At 50.3% G+C, this 17,626-nt stretch overlaps 1 protein-coding gene across 4 annotated transcripts in view; it reads left to right on the forward strand.

Moving 5' to 3' along the window:
* Nucleotides 1–17,626, forward strand: part of Grip (Glutamate receptor interacting protein) — a 232,745-nt gene that overhangs the window by 133,431 nt on the left and 81,688 nt on the right. The window contains exon 1 of one of the 4 annotated variants that reach the window (XM_071694698.1): nucleotides 15,583–15,863. The exons of the other annotated variants lie outside the window; for them this stretch is intronic. Coding sequence (XP_071550799.1) covers nucleotides 15,794–15,863 — 70 coding nt within the window. The 5' untranslated portion in view covers nucleotides 15,583–15,793. Of the gene's footprint in view, nucleotides 1–15,582; nucleotides 15,864–17,626 lie in introns of those variants that run through there. 4 annotated transcript variants of the gene reach the window in all.

The raw sequence follows: 17,626 nt of genomic DNA on the forward strand, positions 1-17,626 counted from the left end.
TACAGGGGTCCAGGTCCCTCCGGTGTGTTTCGTATTTGTATTCTTGACTATTTTCCCTGTTCATAGTTTGAGCGACATCATTAATTTTGTTCTCTAACACACTGAGGAGTGTGAATGATCTCTGCTTATCTGCAGTGTTACTAGCTTACTTGAGAAAGGTAATGTTGGCACGCAACAGAATTCTACCCTGGAGGGTACAAGTGTTCTGAAAAAGAAAAATGTCACGATTGGTTTTGTGGTTCTCGTTTTGAGAGTTGGCAGAATCCAGCCTACCATCATGTTTAAAGACGAGATGGTTGTGTATAACAACACCTGGCACAATAATTACTCCTTGACACTATTACCCTCCTGTTCCGTGATGTAGTTTATGTGGGCAACTTTAGTCTTGTTAGTCTTAACGCACGTATTTACTAAGTTGTTAAAAATTTGTCTCCGTTGAACATTTGTGGCCTACCGGCGGACATGACTGAAGTCGTATTGCAATATCTCGCTGCCTCCCGTTGATGAGGTTTCAGTTTATATGTCAAATTTAAGTATGATAAACAACGTAGATCCAAGCTCACTGCCCTGAGAAGAAAGTTATACCAAAGTTTGGGTTATGATTGGAAGTTTCAGATCCGTCTTTTGAGCTTGTGAGTTGTAGGTCTTCCAGCATTTTCCGTTCGTCCTCCCGTGCCTCCATAATGTCGGTCAGTAACCTGGTACATGAGAGGAGGAGGATTCTCCTGCCCTAGACCCATATTGGCCTGGGTTGTGTACTACATGGTTGGAGGCTGTAACGCGGGTGGGTTTTACCACCCGGGACGACGAGAAATCTTAACGATAAGTGATGTTCGTCTCTTGTTAAGGTTAATGGAACTGATTTGATGCCTCCGTTGTGGAGTGGGACTCTGTGGATCTTTCTCTCTTCTCTCTCTCTCTCTCTCTCTCTCTCTCTCTCTCTCTCTCTCTCTCTCTCTCTCTCTCTCTCTCTCTCTCTCTCTCTCTCTGCACGTGGAGTTTGGATGTTCATGGAGTTTTGCATTCATGAAGAAAGAGCAGGGTTGTGGTGGTGGTGGAGCTGGGTCTGGGAGATGCAGGCACTCCGTCGGTGGCTCCTCTCGAACTCCTGTGGTCTCCGGTTCACCTCGGGCGATGCCTCTGTCTTCTCGACAACCGTAACAAAACAAAAATACGATGATACAACAAAGACAGTTACGTGGTGGTTGGGTTTGATCCCTAACGCATCAGCTCTTTTTATGTTAATGATTTTTACGTTATGAACAAAGTTTTAGTATTTATATAGACGACTTTATTGCCATTTGGTATATCGAACCATCTTGTGCATGTCTTATTCTCAACAGTAAATTGTCACTATCTTAGTTTTCCCTTGTTTTCTCTCTTCCTATATCTAATGATGTCTTGGTTTGTGCAGCTGTTGTCCTCTCCTCCCAGAGCGGGAGTTCCTCGTGTGTCTCGTGCTTGGCGCCTCTCCTCCTGCCACACTCCCCTCCGTGCATCCATCAATCACCCTCCGCCTCTCCCCCATCCATGATCCCCCTCTTTCCCCACTCCCTCCCATCCGCTCTCCTCTATTGCCTGTACCGTCGCTTCCACTGCCCTGTACGCACCCGACCATCTCCTCACACACACACACACACACACACACACACACACTTCAGCTCTTCCCTCCACCACCACGTCTTCCTCACCTGGCCGCGTACACATACACACTCCCTGTACTACAGTGAGGGACCCGGGCTCTCTCGCAGGCCAGCATCCGGTGGTCCATCATTCCTCCACCTCGACACCAGCAGTGAGGGGAGTGTGGCCCTCACATGGACACTCTCCTCCGATGATGCCCTCAAGAGCCGCTTAGCATGCCTACGCCCTCACCAAGGGTACAGGAACCCCAGAGTCTGTCGCCTTTACCTTCTGCCTCATGCTACTACGTCGACGTCTGTGTCGCCTGTGATGCTGTAGGGCCTTGCTGCTTGTGTCTCCCGTCGTGTCATCACGGAGGCGTGGCAGACGGACACCCGCCCGTCGTCAGCGGAGATAACTGTAATGTATATATCTACCACAGGTCGCAGGTTTGCCATGCATCTGTCATCTAAAAGCTACTCCTCGTGCTTGCCTTCGTCAGCGTTAGGATCATTAGCATACACACTGCAGCACGTGGGGCCCCCCCGACCTGAACCTTAGGACGCCGCCCCGCACCACCCCTCACTTGAGGCGTGTCTCGCCCATCTAAAATTAGACGATTTCCAAAACATCACTGAGGCTCATCAGCCCCGTCCGGAGACGTCCCGGGATGCTCTCGTCACCACCCCCGTCCGGTGACATCACCTGTTAACCAGCGGATATTAGCCAGGCTGCAATGGGTACGTAGGTCTACGATTCTAAGCCTCAAACAGCCTGGCTGATCAGAGGAAGAGCAGCTCAGCTCAGCGCCAGATCGAGCTGTGGGGGTGTGGTGGCGAGGACGATTCCTTGAATCGCCACAACGTAGATATGATCTGACGTAACGTTACGGCTAGAATCTAATGACGTCAGGCGTAGATTGGATCTGACATAGTGAAACTCCAACAGCGTAATGGGGTCTGGCTTGAAGTGTAGAGGTCTGGCCATGATGCGTAAGGTATGGAGGTCTTGCCATGATGCGTAAGGTATGGAGGTCTGGCCATGATGCGTAAGGTGTGGAGGTCTGGCCATGATGCGTAAGGTGTGGAGGTCTGGCCATGTAGCTGGAGGTGTAGAAGTCTGGCCATGTTGTTTCTAATGTTTGCCTGGAGGACGTAGACTCCCATCGTGTGTGCCGTCTCTCGTTCCGTTCTTTATCAGACCTGATATACGGAGTCAGGCAGTCGGTCATGCCAAGAGATGATTTGATTTTCATCACACGAAGTGTTTTTCCGTTTCATCCACTCTTGCTTATCCAGGGAAGTGAGGATTAAGCTCGTGGGCACAGTGCTTGGTCGTCCAGTATTGTGATTTAATGATATAGCAATCAGGTTTAATCCATGGTAACTGCAGTTTTATATCTGGCAACGTCTCAGTAATGTTTATGTTATATGTAAACGAAGAAGGAAATGAAAGACCTGCTCATGTTTTCCCACTTCGTCGTGATCTGCGGCTGTAGAGATGTTGGTTGAAGCTGCTCCTGGTCATGTTCGTGCAGAGAGTGTCGTCGCACGTTGCGTTGCTCTGTCATAAAGGTTCCCAGTTGTCCAGCTTATCATCCTCGCTCCTGCTACAGTTCCTTTGTCGTGTGACCTTTGAAGGGTGAGGACCACCTCCTCCATCATCTCTTCTTGATGTCTGAGGCATCACCATGATGATGATGACGATGATGATGATGATGATGATGATGATGATGATCACCATCAGTCATCATCATGAATACGATGGAGGAGGAGGCAGGAAAAGGTATATGAATATTGGTGCCACAAGTCACCTTATAGACGAGACTCCTCATCCCCTCACACTCAGGCCAGTGTCGCCTACTGAAGGTCTTCAGGTTAGTCCTTGCGACAGTGTGGACCCAGAACACAGTCTACCTCTGAGTTGGCCGAAGGGGGTAAGACGGCACCGCAGGTTTCTCATGACAACTTCCCTTCTACGGTAGATAATTCCTGAGAGCCAGAGTCCCAGCATTCCTCTTCGTCCTCCTCCGCCACCTCCCTGCCGAAGAACGCAGGGTAGGCTCTTAAGCGGCACCATTTATCTTGCACGTAAAAACCTGTCATGAACGCTTTTGTGTGTGTGTCTGTGTCTGTGGAGACCAGAAGTTGAGTGTCTGTGGAGACCAGAAGTTGACGGAGGTGTCCGTGATGGTACAGTCGGCTGATCTGGTTCAGGAGGCTCTCTAGGTAATTTCTAAGCGACTTGTGGAATGTCCAGGTGATAACACTTTAGAGGAGGCCTCCCGTCCGCACCTTGTTAAAGGCTTTACTTATGTCCCCTTCCTGAGCAGTAGTGGCAGCCGTCCATCGTGAGTCCTCAGGAGGGAAACGGGAGACTCTCCCTCCTGCATTCTTTCTTTGTCCTCTATTTAGCTTCATCCTCCGATGGTGTCACGTTTCTCCTCTCATTCTTTTCCCCTCGGCGCTCTGTCTCATTTCTTCCCTCTGTCCCTCAGCGCTCTGACTTATTATCACTGTATTCATCCTTCTGTTTCCTAATTCTAATATCATTAGTATCCATGCCTTGTGTCCCATGGGTCTTACCCAGTCTCACGAGGCTGAGCGGTCAATCGCCCCAGCTGTATAGACTTTAGGTGCAAGTGTTTGTGTCATACTCGTTTATGAACTCCTTCAGGAAGTGTCTGTTTGTCCAGTTCGTATGGGATTAATGTAAGGTATAACTTTCTCCTGGGGGACGAGATACCATCGACGTCAGTTTCGGAACCCGAGTTGTAAAACCTTGTGGAGTCTGATGCTCCAATTGGTCAACTTCCTCCGCATCAGACATTCCATTTGTCATTAGCTGAAGACCCGGTTCATTGGTTGGTTGGTTTTAAGTTCAGAGGTCCATCATGTGCAAGAATCATGAAAGCCGTCAACGTCAAGCCACACCCACCGACCGGGAACATCTTTAACACCTTCTTCAGGAGTTGAGGATAACTCTAAGACGACGTGCACGCCCGCTGTGTATGTGGCCCATGGGATTCGTATGTGGGCGCGTTGACGCGGATCGTCTGGGACACCGAAGCTCTCCGTTAGCCTTAGATGAAAGTGTTTTGAATCCCATTGGCTAACCTCGAGGGACGGGAGGGATTGCATCCAGGACTAACGAGTCCCTGAATTTTTACGTAGAACTGTAATGAGACGCAGTAAAGTATCTTGCCATTGCTCGTAAGTCGTACTTATATATGGGTCGTTGTCAACTGAATCCTTTGTAACAAGACGGAGAGGCCATACCTCACATAATTCAGTCTTAACATGACGGTGAAGATGGCTGAGGTGAATGCAAAATGTACAATAATTTTGCCTCAACAAGATGATCCCGGGACAAAGTAGGACACGACGAGGTTCAGTGACCTGGTTAGGCCATAAGGACGGCCTTGGATCCATATATATCTTAGTTAATGACTTCAACTCGACGAAAAGAACTTAAGTAGACCTGAAATGTGGATGTATAGTGTTATACAACGTATTCCTTCCCCCCTCCTCAACAACAACTGCATGTTGCAGGGTCAGGGTTGCCATACGCCTTTAAGGTTCTCATTTGGACTCGTCACTGTAATCTCCCTCCTCAATTTTTTTTTATTGTTAGCTGAAAGTTGTCGCCTGAACAGGTTGGTGTTGAATGATCCAAGTCGAACCTTATGTGGGTCTGGATCGTTGAAGAAATCGAAAGGACAATGGTGTTCAGTATTCAGTGTACACAGAAGTTTGTTCACAAAGTGGAGCAAACTTGTATCAGGTGCCTTGGTGCTGTGACGATTCGCAGCCCTGGAGTTACCGTTCGCTTGGCCTGATTGTCTCCGGCGGCCTGGACATGACCTCCCTCCTGCAGCTTCCTCCTGCTGGTGGGTCAAGCATGTACACAGACACTACCTATTTACCCTCTTATTCTCAGAACTTTATAATCTTCACTTTCGACTTATTATCTCAATTATCGTCACTGAGTCATTCACCTTGACATGTCTGGTTCTGTTTTTCATTTGTTTTTTCCCCTCCCGCTTTACTTCTGCGGATTTCATGATTATATGTTTCCTGTGTGGTGTTAGAGACTCTCCTTCGTCAGTAGTTGCTCATGGTTAGCCTCATGTAGTAGGTGTTAACTGTGTTTGTTTACTCTGGGAGTACGTAAACGTCGGCAGATCTTGAAATAGTTAAGTGTAAGTGATCGTCAGGTCAACCCTGAGGCGGAGCAGCAAAAAAGTGTGTTATTGTTAGAGGGTGGAGGCATGTTGCTACTTCCCCCCGCGGTGGGGTGCGGGGCGGTGGTGAGTGGGTGGTATGGCAGGGCGGGGTTGGCGATGGTAAGCGGGCGGGGTCGAGTGGTGGAGCGGAACGGGGCGGGCTGGACCGGGGTGAGCGGGGCTGGTGTATTCGTGTGGTACGAGGTGAGTCGTCGACCCGAGGGATAGGCCGGTTCAGGGACGCAGGGGAGAGAGAGAGAGAGAGAGAGAGAGAGAGAGAGAGAGAGAGAGAGAGAGAGAGAGAGAGAGAGTCTGTGTTCAGGCTAAGGGCCACAACAGCCAGACATCAAGACAAAGAGAGACATGACTTCTGTAACCAGCAGTACTTCTGCAGTCACCCTCCCACCACCTTCCTTGTTCCTCCTCTGCCACCGACTCCCTCCTCCGTTCCTCCTCCGCCACCTAGCTCCCTCTGTCACCCCCTTCCCTCCCCCGAGCAGTGCCCTCCTGGTGGGCTAGACACGATGTACGACGTGCTAAAGAACTTATAATTCCTGGTCAGGGAGGGAGGGTGTAGGGAGAGTAAGGATGAGTGGAGGCGAGGCAGCTGTGGTGTGCTAGCGTCGAGTGGAGACGGAGGGGGAGCTGTGGCGTCGGGTGGAGACGGAGGGCGATCTGTGGCGTCGGGTGGAGACGGAGGGGAGCTGTGGCGTCGAATGAAGACGGAGGGGAGCTGTGGCGTCAAGTAGATACGGAGGGGGAGCTGTGGCGTCAAGTGGAGAAGGAGCTGTGATGTGCTGGCGGCGAGTGGAGATGGAGGGGGAACTGTGATGTGCTGGCGTCGAGCTGCGACGCAGCTGTGGCGTGCTGGCGTCGAGTTGAGGAAGATACCTAACTTAATATGGACATTTAGGCTGGGGTCCCTCGCAGACAGCTGTCTCGGGCGCCACTGGTTTTTCCTGCGATAACCAGAGGGGGCGTTTAAATGAGATTAGCAGAGGTTCTTGATTAACTTTCACCTCGCCTCGGGATATTTACTTTTGACTCGATGGATTAGTGAGTTGGTGCAGCGGGTCGCACTGTGCATACAGCCAGCGCCGTTAGGTCCTTTGCATTATTGTTATCTAGATGTCAGAACATCCTTGACTTGTCTCCCAAGAATATCTCGTATGTTTTTAATGTCGTGTGAGGGAGAGAGATTTTTTTTTCTACACGTCCCAGAATTATTGTACATCTGCTGATAATTTCCGGCGTCGTCTCGACTAGAGAAATCTTAGCTGGGAGGTCGTAGGGCGCCGTCACGGATTGTGGGTGCTGGTGACGCCGTCACGGGTAGTGGGTGCTGGTGACGCCGTCACGGGTAGTGGGTGCTGGCGACGCTGTCACTGAGGACGACCGGAGACACCCACCAGTGTTTTACACACTGTATGCTCCCTACTCTTTGTCTCCTATCCCACACTCCCCTTTCTTTCCCACTCTCCCTACCATCTCCCACCTTCCTTCCCTCCCCTCTCTCACCCTCCCGCTCTTTCCCACTCACCCTCCCCTCTCCCACACTCCCTCCGCTTTCCCACCCTTCATCTTTCCTATCACAGTCCATCCCGTTCCCTCCTCTCCCTTCCCCCCTGAGAGCACGGTGGTGAGGGGAGTCGTGACGGGTTCCGTCAGTAGCAGCGGGAGGGGGAGCTCTTGCTACCCCAATTAGCGTCGACGGCTTCTGCAGCAGCAGCAGCCGTTTTTCCTGCGGGTGGGTCGAGCTGGCGTGATCCTGTGCAGGGGTCCGCCGCAGGTGCGTCCCTCACTCATCCCACGCTAGGGTGGGTGAGGGAGGTGATACATGGGGTGTTCACAGGACCTCGGAAAGGATATCTAGGGAGATAGATCTGTACAGAGGGGTATGGAAGGGGTTAAGGGATCCCTCCCCCCTGGCCTTGGTATCTGTGAAATGATAATCCAGAAAATCCAGCTGATTTCTGCTTCCCTCTGTGTGTGTGTGTGTAATTACCTATTTTTTATTACTTGTTTGCTCAACTGGGGGAAGGTGAGGGAGGATTTCTGCACTCACGGGGCCCCATCACTTGAACTTTACTATCCTGCAACTTCTTGAAATGTATGTATGCTGCCTGCATTAGCCATGTCCTCAGTCATTCTCTTCCATTCATCCCATCACTCTTATATGTGTACTTCTTTATAACTTTTTTTTTCCTGTGTGGAGCCAGACGCGCTGTTACCAGATCCTGGGGATGTGGCCCGTGAGTCAAGACAGACGGGAGACGGGCCAGACTCCCTTAACGCTCCCACTGTTTACTGTTTATGAGTTCCCGTCAAGACTTGTCTCCCATACTTGGCTCCCAGCTGACCAGGACCAGTAGTACTTGGTGGTTCCTATGATGATGGCGGGAGTCATCATCTCCTGAGAACCTTTGTACACAGACCAGAACGAGATCTTACGATCTTACTGTTCGCTTCATCAAATTCCGTCCCTCCCTGTGAACACGCGACCTCTTAACACTTCTATTCGAGGAGGGGGGGGTCTTGAGTTCTTGACGTCTCTTGGAGATTGAGTGTGATCTCTGCAGTGCTTTTCTGTGCTTGCCACGAGTAGCAGAGATGGTATACATGGCTGCTCGTATCTGCAGTCTGTTTGGAGTCCGTCAGAAGAAGCAGTTGTGATACGCAAGACTGTGTGAGGAAAGACGAAGACCAGGGACGGTATATGGAAGCTTATTTTGCCGTCCAGTTCCCAACACTGTTGTATGGTCACTGCAGCAGCTAACCTCGCCATGGACCATGTTCTCCCGCGTTATACCTCACACATCTCAATGTCTTTGCACTTGAAGACAGTCATCACAGTGACCACTGGTGACATGATCGATGTCATGTCAGCTCTAAGGGCTTCTCCCTCAGTCTTTCTAAGACTACCATCATGTTATTTCTTATCTCGGTTGGGTACATCCAGTCTGCTCTGTTTAAACCCCCTTCCGCTCTTCATGCATTTACGTTTTCCGAGGCCAAATTTCTCGAGCCACTTGTCCGACCACTGATGCATCGTTTCCGTTTTCTCCGCAATGTTCCGTAGTGTATGTACGTGTGCGCACGTGCGTCTGCGCAAGTGTTCGCACGTGCTGGTGCTGGTGCGTGCCGCGTGTCATCTCGGAATGTCCGTTAGTTTATTTTGGGGTGCAGCCTTGCTGCCCTCACAGGTCCTCCTGGGTGAGGCGACGGCACTTGTCTTACGAGTGTATGAGGAGAATCTGGCTGGCGGCGGATCCTGTCGCGAGAGATCGACATTCATGAGTGTATGAGGAGGTGCTCAGTGGATGGATCCCTGGCATGAGGGAGACGTTTATGAGGAGGACTGCTATGCAGGTCCTGACAGTAGTGGCCGACACTCATGAAAGTATGAGGTCTAGTGAGCGGGGTCCTGGCATGAGGGACCGATATTCATGAGAGCATGAGAAGGGCAGAGGGAGTGAGGGTCATCACCATGTAAGTAAAGCCTAAGTACCACGATCCATCCTGACCTCCCCTCCCTTATCCGCCCCTCCCACCCTTCTGCTGCGTCCCGCGGCCGGGCCGGGCTTTGGTGCTCGGCAGCAAAGGGGTGCGTCAGTCTGCGTCCCACCGCGAGCCGAGCACGCGCCTCCCTCCCACGCCACCCACACTTTCCCGAACGACGACCCTCTCCTCCCTTGGGGCCAAGACGACGACCACTGGTGGGATGACGTGTCGTGCCCCACCCGTGACCGCGACCACGGACCAGTGTTGACCCGAGACTGTCGACGACGAGGATCCTCAACATACGTCCTTCAGGAAGCGGAACCTCCGACCGTCGGGAAAGTTGCGATGGTCAGATACGTTTGGCTTGAGGTGGTGAGAGTGTGGTGGTGTAGTTCAGATGTCTCGTATCGTCGTTCTGGACTGAGGCAGGTGATTGAGGGAGAGAAGGTGGGTGGCGAGGCGGGGCGCTTGACCCCCCACCCCCAGACCCCTCCCCACACACGTGACCTGACAACCTGACCTCGGCGGCAGCACGACACAGGTGACCTGACTGGAGAGAGTATCTAGCGTACGATCCCCGGACGACGCCCTCGAGACAAAGAGGTTAATGTGTGAACTTCGTGTTGCGAATGTGATTTGACTTCAGCAGCGAGGAAGTCCATAGACGCTATGCCATTTATGGTCTAATGAAGTCAGCTCGTTCATTTGCATCCTTGTGGACTTCTTTTCACTTACTCACCCCCAGGAACGTACTGTAGAGGGTCACTACATCTGAACCGACTTAGCTGATTGATGACGAAAGTGATAAGATTTCGTCCATTTTGATAACAAACCATGAAAGGAATTAAAGAGTTGATCTAGTGGTTCCCATCCTGTGGCCTTCTTCCTCCCGTCCGTTGCTAACACGGTGGTAAAGGAAACTGTATACTTAAACTTGGGCGATAAATATGGCCGCCGTTGAGGGTGTTAGCATAAGAAATAAATGAACTGGTTTTTACTGATGATTTATTAAGGAGGGTTAAGCTAGCTGTATGTTAGGGCAACAGTAATGAAGTGGGTGGAGTTTAAATTGGAGGACGTTTCATTCATTGCTAAACTAACGAGGTGTGGAAAAAAAAAAAACTTTATTTAGGGTATTTTTTTGTGTGTGTGAAAACTTTTGTACGTCGGAGAAAATGTGGAGTCAACATAGTAATGATGTGTGTACGTGCCCACAAAGTTTTGCTGATTACAGGGCCAAAGGTGTGTGTTCGTGTACACAAAGTTTGGCTGATTAAAGGGCCAAAGGTGTGCTGTCGAGTCCCAGGCTCGACTGTGGGGTCCATGTTAGCTGAGGTGTTTAGAGCCCAGGTCATTAAAGGTATTGGGTCCACACCAGCCGAAGTGGTGGGTCCAGGTCAGCAGAGCTGTGGGGTCCAGGTCAGCTGAACTGTGAGGTCAGCTTCCGAGAACAGTGTCATGTTTCCATCGGTATTTAGGGTCATTAAGAAATAAACTAGTTACCGTATTAGTCAAGTCTTACTTATAGATTGTGTGGCCGTTGTGGTGTTCAAGTCTGGTGTTTGTAGATGACAGAATGGAAGTCGAGGTTTCATGTGTCCTGTTTACTCTTTGTTGATACTCGAGGTAAACACATGGAGTGTGTGACTGTGAGTGATTGTTTACACACTTAGCCGTGGGGTACAACAGAGGACGTGAGAATGATGCCAGGGAGTGAGTGTGTGGCTCTTATGATACCAGGGAGTGAGTGTGTTGCTCTTATGATGCCAGGGAGTGAGTGTGTGGCTCTTATGATGCCAGGGAGTGAGTGTGTGGCTCTTATGATGCCAGGGAGTGAGTGTGTTGCTCGTATGATGCCAGGGAGTGTGTGGCTCTCATGATGCCAGGTATGGAGTATGTTGTTCCGATAAGAAGTCATTGTCTCCAAGGCGTGTCTTCATGAGTGTGTGTGTGTGTGTGTGTGTGTGTGTGTGTGTGTGTGTGTGTGATTGTATCACGTCGTTGTGATACGGGAGTGTTATATACGCCATGAGTGTTCAGTGTGAGGATGTGCTTGTGGAGTCAGGAGAGTAACACGCAAGACCAGAGTGAGTGTCGTACACACGGCATCTCATCCTCTCCCTATCAAAACCTCCAGAGTACATGCAACCTGTTTATAGAACACTCGATAAGAAGATTTTGATGTAACAGTTGATGATTTCGTCTTCCTCCAGAGTTGAAGATGCGAATACCTGCCATGATCGCCTCCTAATGCTTCAGCGTTTTGTTAGTGCCTTCACTGCTGGGTCTCAAGGGGTGTGATTTCTCCATCTGGTGAAGAGTTTGAGATATGGAAGAGAGAGAGAGAGAGAGAGAGAGAGAGAGAGAGAGAGAGAGAGAGAGAGAGAGAGAGAGAGAGAGAGAGAGAGAGAGAGAGAGAGACTGCTATGTGCACATGCCTGCGTATATGCAAGTGAATACGCATGTACGTCTCCTTATGACTTGAGGTGGTCCTTGTATCTCGGGTATGTGTCGCAGCCACTCGACCTCGTCCTTCACTCTAAACGAGGAGGGTTGATAATCCACTTTACAGTGTCACTGTCCCTCACCCCCCTTACAACTTATACCACCGCTGTCACTGGTCCGCCCCGCAACCCACGAGCAGTGTCACTCCCCCCTGCCCATGCGCCGTCCTCCTCCTCCTCCTCCTCCCACGGCCCCAACGGGGAGACACCCTTGTCATGGCCCCAACCATCATATCTGGGCCCAAAATAACGTGTGCAGCAGGGAGGTGGGGCGGCCATGCTAACTGGCCGGGACCAGGGACGTCCAGTGGCGAGGGAGGATGAGCATATGGGACGACCCGAGGCCGTCTGCAGTGACTCACGACCATCCAGGACGACCCGAGGCCGTCTGCAGTGACTCACGACCATCCAGGACGACCCGAGGCCGTCTGCAGTGACTCACGACCATCCAGGACGACCCGAGGCCGTCTGCAGTGACTCACGACCATCCAGGACGACCCGAGGCCGTCTGCAATGACTCACGACCATCCAGGACGACCCGAGGCCGTCTGCAGTGACTCACGACCATCCAGGACGACCCGAGGCTGTCTGCAGTGACTCACGACCATCCAGGACGACCCGAGGCCGTCTTCAGTGACTCACGACCATCCAGGACGACCCGAGGCCGTCTGCAGTGACTCACGACCATCCAGGACGACCCGAGGCCGTCTTCAGTGACTCACGACCATCCAGGACGACCCGAGGCCGTCTGCAGTGACTCACGACCATCCAGGACGACCCGAGGCCGGCTGCAGTGACTCACGACCATCCAGGACGACCCGAGGCCGTCTGCAATGACTTATTTCAAAGTTTTCCACGTCTGTGGTGTTGTGGCTGGACGATCCAAGATGACGCAAGACCGCTGGAAATGACGTCGTGATGCCTTAACCTAAGATAACCTAGGAAGACCCAATACGACGTAAGGTAACTTGTGATGGTGACTTATATAGATCCAAGATGGCGTAAAGTAACTTACGAAGAGCAAGGATGACGTAAGGTAGTTAATGAAGAGCCAAGACGACGTAAGATAACTTAAAAAGAGCCAGGATGACGTAAGATAACATGACGGCGCAGGGGACATTTAACTCTCAGTATTAGCAGAAGCTTCCAGCACACGCTGTGGTCAACCCAGTACACCTTGTAAGAAGTAATATATTACCTGACGGTGGAGGGCGTGGGAGGTGGGTGTGGCACGTGCACTGGCATAGGTGAGCGTGGTTGTCATCAGGACTCTCGGAGGAAGGGAGTAGAGGGGGGGTATGTGGTGGAGGGAAGAGGGGAGCGGCTGCCTTTGATGGTGTTAGGGGTGTAGCCAGCACCCACACACGAACGCTCGTCCCACCTCGCCGCCACGTCCCGGGTGGAGGTAGACACGTTCAGAGAATATTCAGATCCTGTTTTATTTAGTACTTACGTAGGTCTTGGCCTTTGCCTCACACTGGGAATCGGTGCTCGAGTTTTATCGAAGGCTTTCCATCTGAGACGAAAGGTTTTGTCTTGAAGACGAGATGAGTCTGGGTCACTGCGGGCACAGCTCAGGGGACCGCGCGCCGCCGTAGCTCCCCAGAAACAATCTGTTTTGATTTCAAGGTGGCTGGCTGACAGTCGGGTTCTTGATGCCCGCCGTATACCATGTGTTGAGCTGTTAGGGGGAACGGGCCCTCCGCTGTGATGCCAGATAAGGCGGAGTTGCTCCCTCGTGCTGTATATGGGAGGGACCTGGTGCCTGGGCAGCCCATGGGAGCTGCTGTCGCCGCCCCGCCCTGGCCTCCGTCAGCAGGGCGCTGCTCACCGCACGACACGCTCATTAATATCGACCCCCTCCCCCATCATTTGATGGCTCGCAAACCTCCTCCGAAAGTGGTCTGGAAGGAGGTGTTTATTTCGATGGTGTCCCCCGGTGGTGTACGGCGCTGCTGAAGGGAGGACATTTCAGCAGATGATTCAGTGTTTACACTCACAACACATGACATGTAGAGTGGTGAGATATGGGACAGAATGAGACCCCCAGGACGCCCTTGGTCCTCTGCCGCCGCGCTGCCTGACGTGTCCCTCCTCCTACTATGGTGCTCCTGTTACTGCTCCTTGTTCATGCTGCTCCTGATGCCAAATTTGAGAAGCTCCTGCTGGTTAATGATAGAAGTTCTGCGTTCTTATTACTGAAATTGACTGCTGGGTGTTTTAAGAAATCCTTTTGATTTGCATTATCAGAAGTCACCGAGGACATGAATTTTATTGAAGATTATGTTATGGTTATGTAGTGAGGATGTAGGATGCGTGAAGGCGTAGGATCCTTCTCTTGAAGGAACCACACGGCTGACGTCCTAGTCTGGCTGCCAATACGAGGGTGACGTGGTCGCTGCACGCTGGCGGTGGGAGACAAGTGTCACTAGAGTCTGTAATTGTTTGACCTTGTCGGTACGACCCTAGGGTATAATGGCTTGGCCTTCATGGGGGTCAGGTCAAAGGCCAAGCCATCATACCCAAGGGATGTATCGTCAGGACCAAGAATCGTCCCGCAGTACTCAACAGGTTACAACGCTCTCCACTTCGCTTGTCCACATACTTAGAGGCAGTCACTCACCACCCCTCACCTCCCAACCCCGTCGCTTATTACACGCCGCATCGCGGCAGTATCTGTACACCCTCACTGCCACATGGTCATAACACACACACACACACACACACACACACACAGATGTGGTCTTATAGTCTTATACCTTGGCGACATTCTCACCCAGTATATGGCAACATGGTACCGTATGCAAGAGTACTTACGACTAATTTATTAATCTCTAAAGGATTAGTAGAGGCCAAGATGTGAGTTCATAGACGAAATGCTCCTTTAACCTTTACGAGCCATGGTATAGAATTAACAAGATGCGATAAACGACCGAGAGTATGATAAGTATTGTATGATGATGTCCAATGTAATTTGCATAAGCTGGCAACTCGAACGGTGATTCTGTTTACTTAAATAGTCAACCGTTTCGGTGCTGCCTGGCGCTGCCGGTGACGAAACTAAGAGCCAGGTATGTCCGCCTACTTGCCATAAAGAGATGAAAACCTTCTGTGGCCACATACCTAACGGAGTTACACTGAGAATCCGTCTTACTGAGACGAGTGGTTGAGTCTAAGTTATAAACATCTGAAGGCAGTGATGAGAGGGGTGACTATATATGATTATGTCGTGATTTGATTGTGTGAAAAGTAACGTGACCTGTTGTGAATTTGTAGATATCCATGAAGTATGAAGCAAGAAATGCCGCCTCAAGCGGGAAAAGGCAAGTCCCGTGGGGAAAATACAGAACAAGTGAGCATCGTGGAAACAAGTGAAGCGTATGTGTCCGTACGAAGAACTGGATCTCTCTTAAGTTGTTGATGACTTCCTCACACGTACGAAAAGTGATCCCACACTTGTGGGATATAAGATTCGGTCCAGAATTGTCATTGTGGGTGATTGTTAAGCCCGGGAGCCAGCGAAGAAAGCGTCCGTTGAACGCAGAGTGGCTTGATAACGACGGTGAAAGTGTAAATAAATGCTTGCACGTACGAGTCGGCTTGTAGAGGGATGAAAAACCAGTGAAACGAAAATACCTCGAGGAAGACGCTTGTTAAATGGTCGGGACGTTTGAGTACAGACGCAAAGTGTTGTGTCACACGCATATATATATATTGCCACATACAATTCATGACGTGAATATAAATCTTTGCGGTATAAATTCAGTGACAAACATGAGCGTAGTGCATGAGATGTGACATCGTAGCGTAGACGTCACTGCCTGACGTCCAGGACATGAGAAGACTCAAAAGTGCATAGCGTCGTCCTAGGCTGCTGCACAATGTGGGTATAATACAGCTAGGATATATAGAGGGCTTCACTCAGGAGGCTCTGGCCACCATGTTCAAGAAGCTGAAGAGGATGTCGTCCGCCTCCCTGCCGGACTTCATGGCCTCCCGCATGAGGAAGCGTAAGTATCCTACCATAACACACGTAGGAGGAAAGACATGGCGCATCTGTACAAGGTTAAGCTTAAGACGGGGGAAGGATAACTCGCTCCTCCTCAACACACACACACACACCTACATACGATGCTAGCAGCAACGCTACATACATTGTTCCTTTCTTAGCTTATATTTCTTCAACTAAAACAGTTAAGTGAGACAGTAAGGTCCTCTCCTTGCATGATATGAAGGGACCACTTGAGAATACTTCTCCCAGATCGAAAAGTCTCCAAAACTTCAAGGTTCTCTCTTAGTATTGTGATGTGTTGTATCCAGACACGTCTCGTTCATCTCCTTTGTACATATATGTATTTATTTGCGTGTATCTATGTGTGTATGTGTGTGTGTGTGTGTGTGTGTGTGTGTGTGTGTTTGCATATATACATGTATTTATCTATTTACAGGTTATGTATTTGTTTGGCATATATGTGTATTTGTTTTTGAACACACATGTATGTATATATATATATGTGTGTGTTTGTGTGTGTGTGTGTGTGTGTGTGTGTGTGTGTGTGTGTGTGTATACTTACACACTTTAACACGCCTCCGTGTGTATAAGATGCTGAACTTTTTGATGATTTTTTTTCTGTGCTTTTGTCTCTTGATAGAAATATTACAGGTAATACGGATGGAGGTGTGTGGTACTTAGAATGTTCCTTCCTCCCGGTATGTGTGAGAGCAGGTTAGGGATGTGAGAGCTGTGTCATAAGCCACTGACGACATGTTTCGTGTTCCCTGACGTGGCAGAAGACCTGTCCCATGCTGTCTGACGGCTGACGGGTTGCACGGAAGCGTCTGACACTCACTGCCAATATATCATGCTCATTACTCATTTTATTGTTAAAGGATTTCTATGATTTCTTTCCTCCAATAATGCGGTCCTGTCGTGTGTCTATGGACACGCCGAGAACATTGCAAGACGCACGGTGACTAACCCCTCGCACGCAGTTGTCATTAATTCATCCATTTCCTTAGCGGGATAGAAACTGCTGGCTGCTGGGGTGATATGTTTTCGGGAAAGTACTTAAGTATTGAGCGGGAAGGTTGTTCCGGCAGTATGCGAGTATAAAAGACTAAAAATGGCGAGACCAAAGGATCTGGCAGGAATGAACAGACTAGGGCCTGGAGGGCTCGAACCTGCTACCATTGCAGGAAAAAAAAAAAATAAAAGACAGATCCTCACGTGACTAAATATTGTCATTGGTTTGAGAATGAAACTTTTCCGAAAAAAAAAAGATGGGTAATTCGACCCCTTCTGAGCGTCGTTATGACCCTTGAGCACGGGGGTACGAGCCTTTGGGTAAGATGACATGACCTTCGACCGTATCCTTAAGGGGGTCATTCCTTCAAAACGTCCGTGTCTGTCACCGTACCTGTCTGACAGCGTCCTTGCCCTTGGGTTTCATCCTTCTCTCTCTCTCTCTCTCTCTCTCTCTCTCTCTCTCTCTCTCTCTCTCTCTCTCTCTCTCTCTCTCTCTCTCTCTCCCTGGCCGCCAAGTGTCTCCAATTTGTTTTAAGAGTCTGTCCTTGGCCACTGAAGGTCTCCTCATGACCACCAAAGGTCTCTTGACCACGAGGTGTCTCTGTTGCCTCGAAGGATGTCTGTCTCTATGGCCTCCGTGGATTTCGGTGGCCACCAAGACATGTTTGTCTCAGTAGCCACCAAGGATCTCTCCATGTCTGCCATTTGTCTCTTCCTGGCCAGTAGGGAAGTGTTCGTCTCTCCATG

The sequence above is a fragment of the Panulirus ornatus genome, chromosome 57, assembly GCF_036320965.1.
Source record: "Panulirus ornatus isolate Po-2019 chromosome 57, ASM3632096v1, whole genome shotgun sequence".
Classification (NCBI taxonomy): Eukaryota; Metazoa; Arthropoda; class Malacostraca; order Decapoda; family Palinuridae; genus Panulirus; species Panulirus ornatus.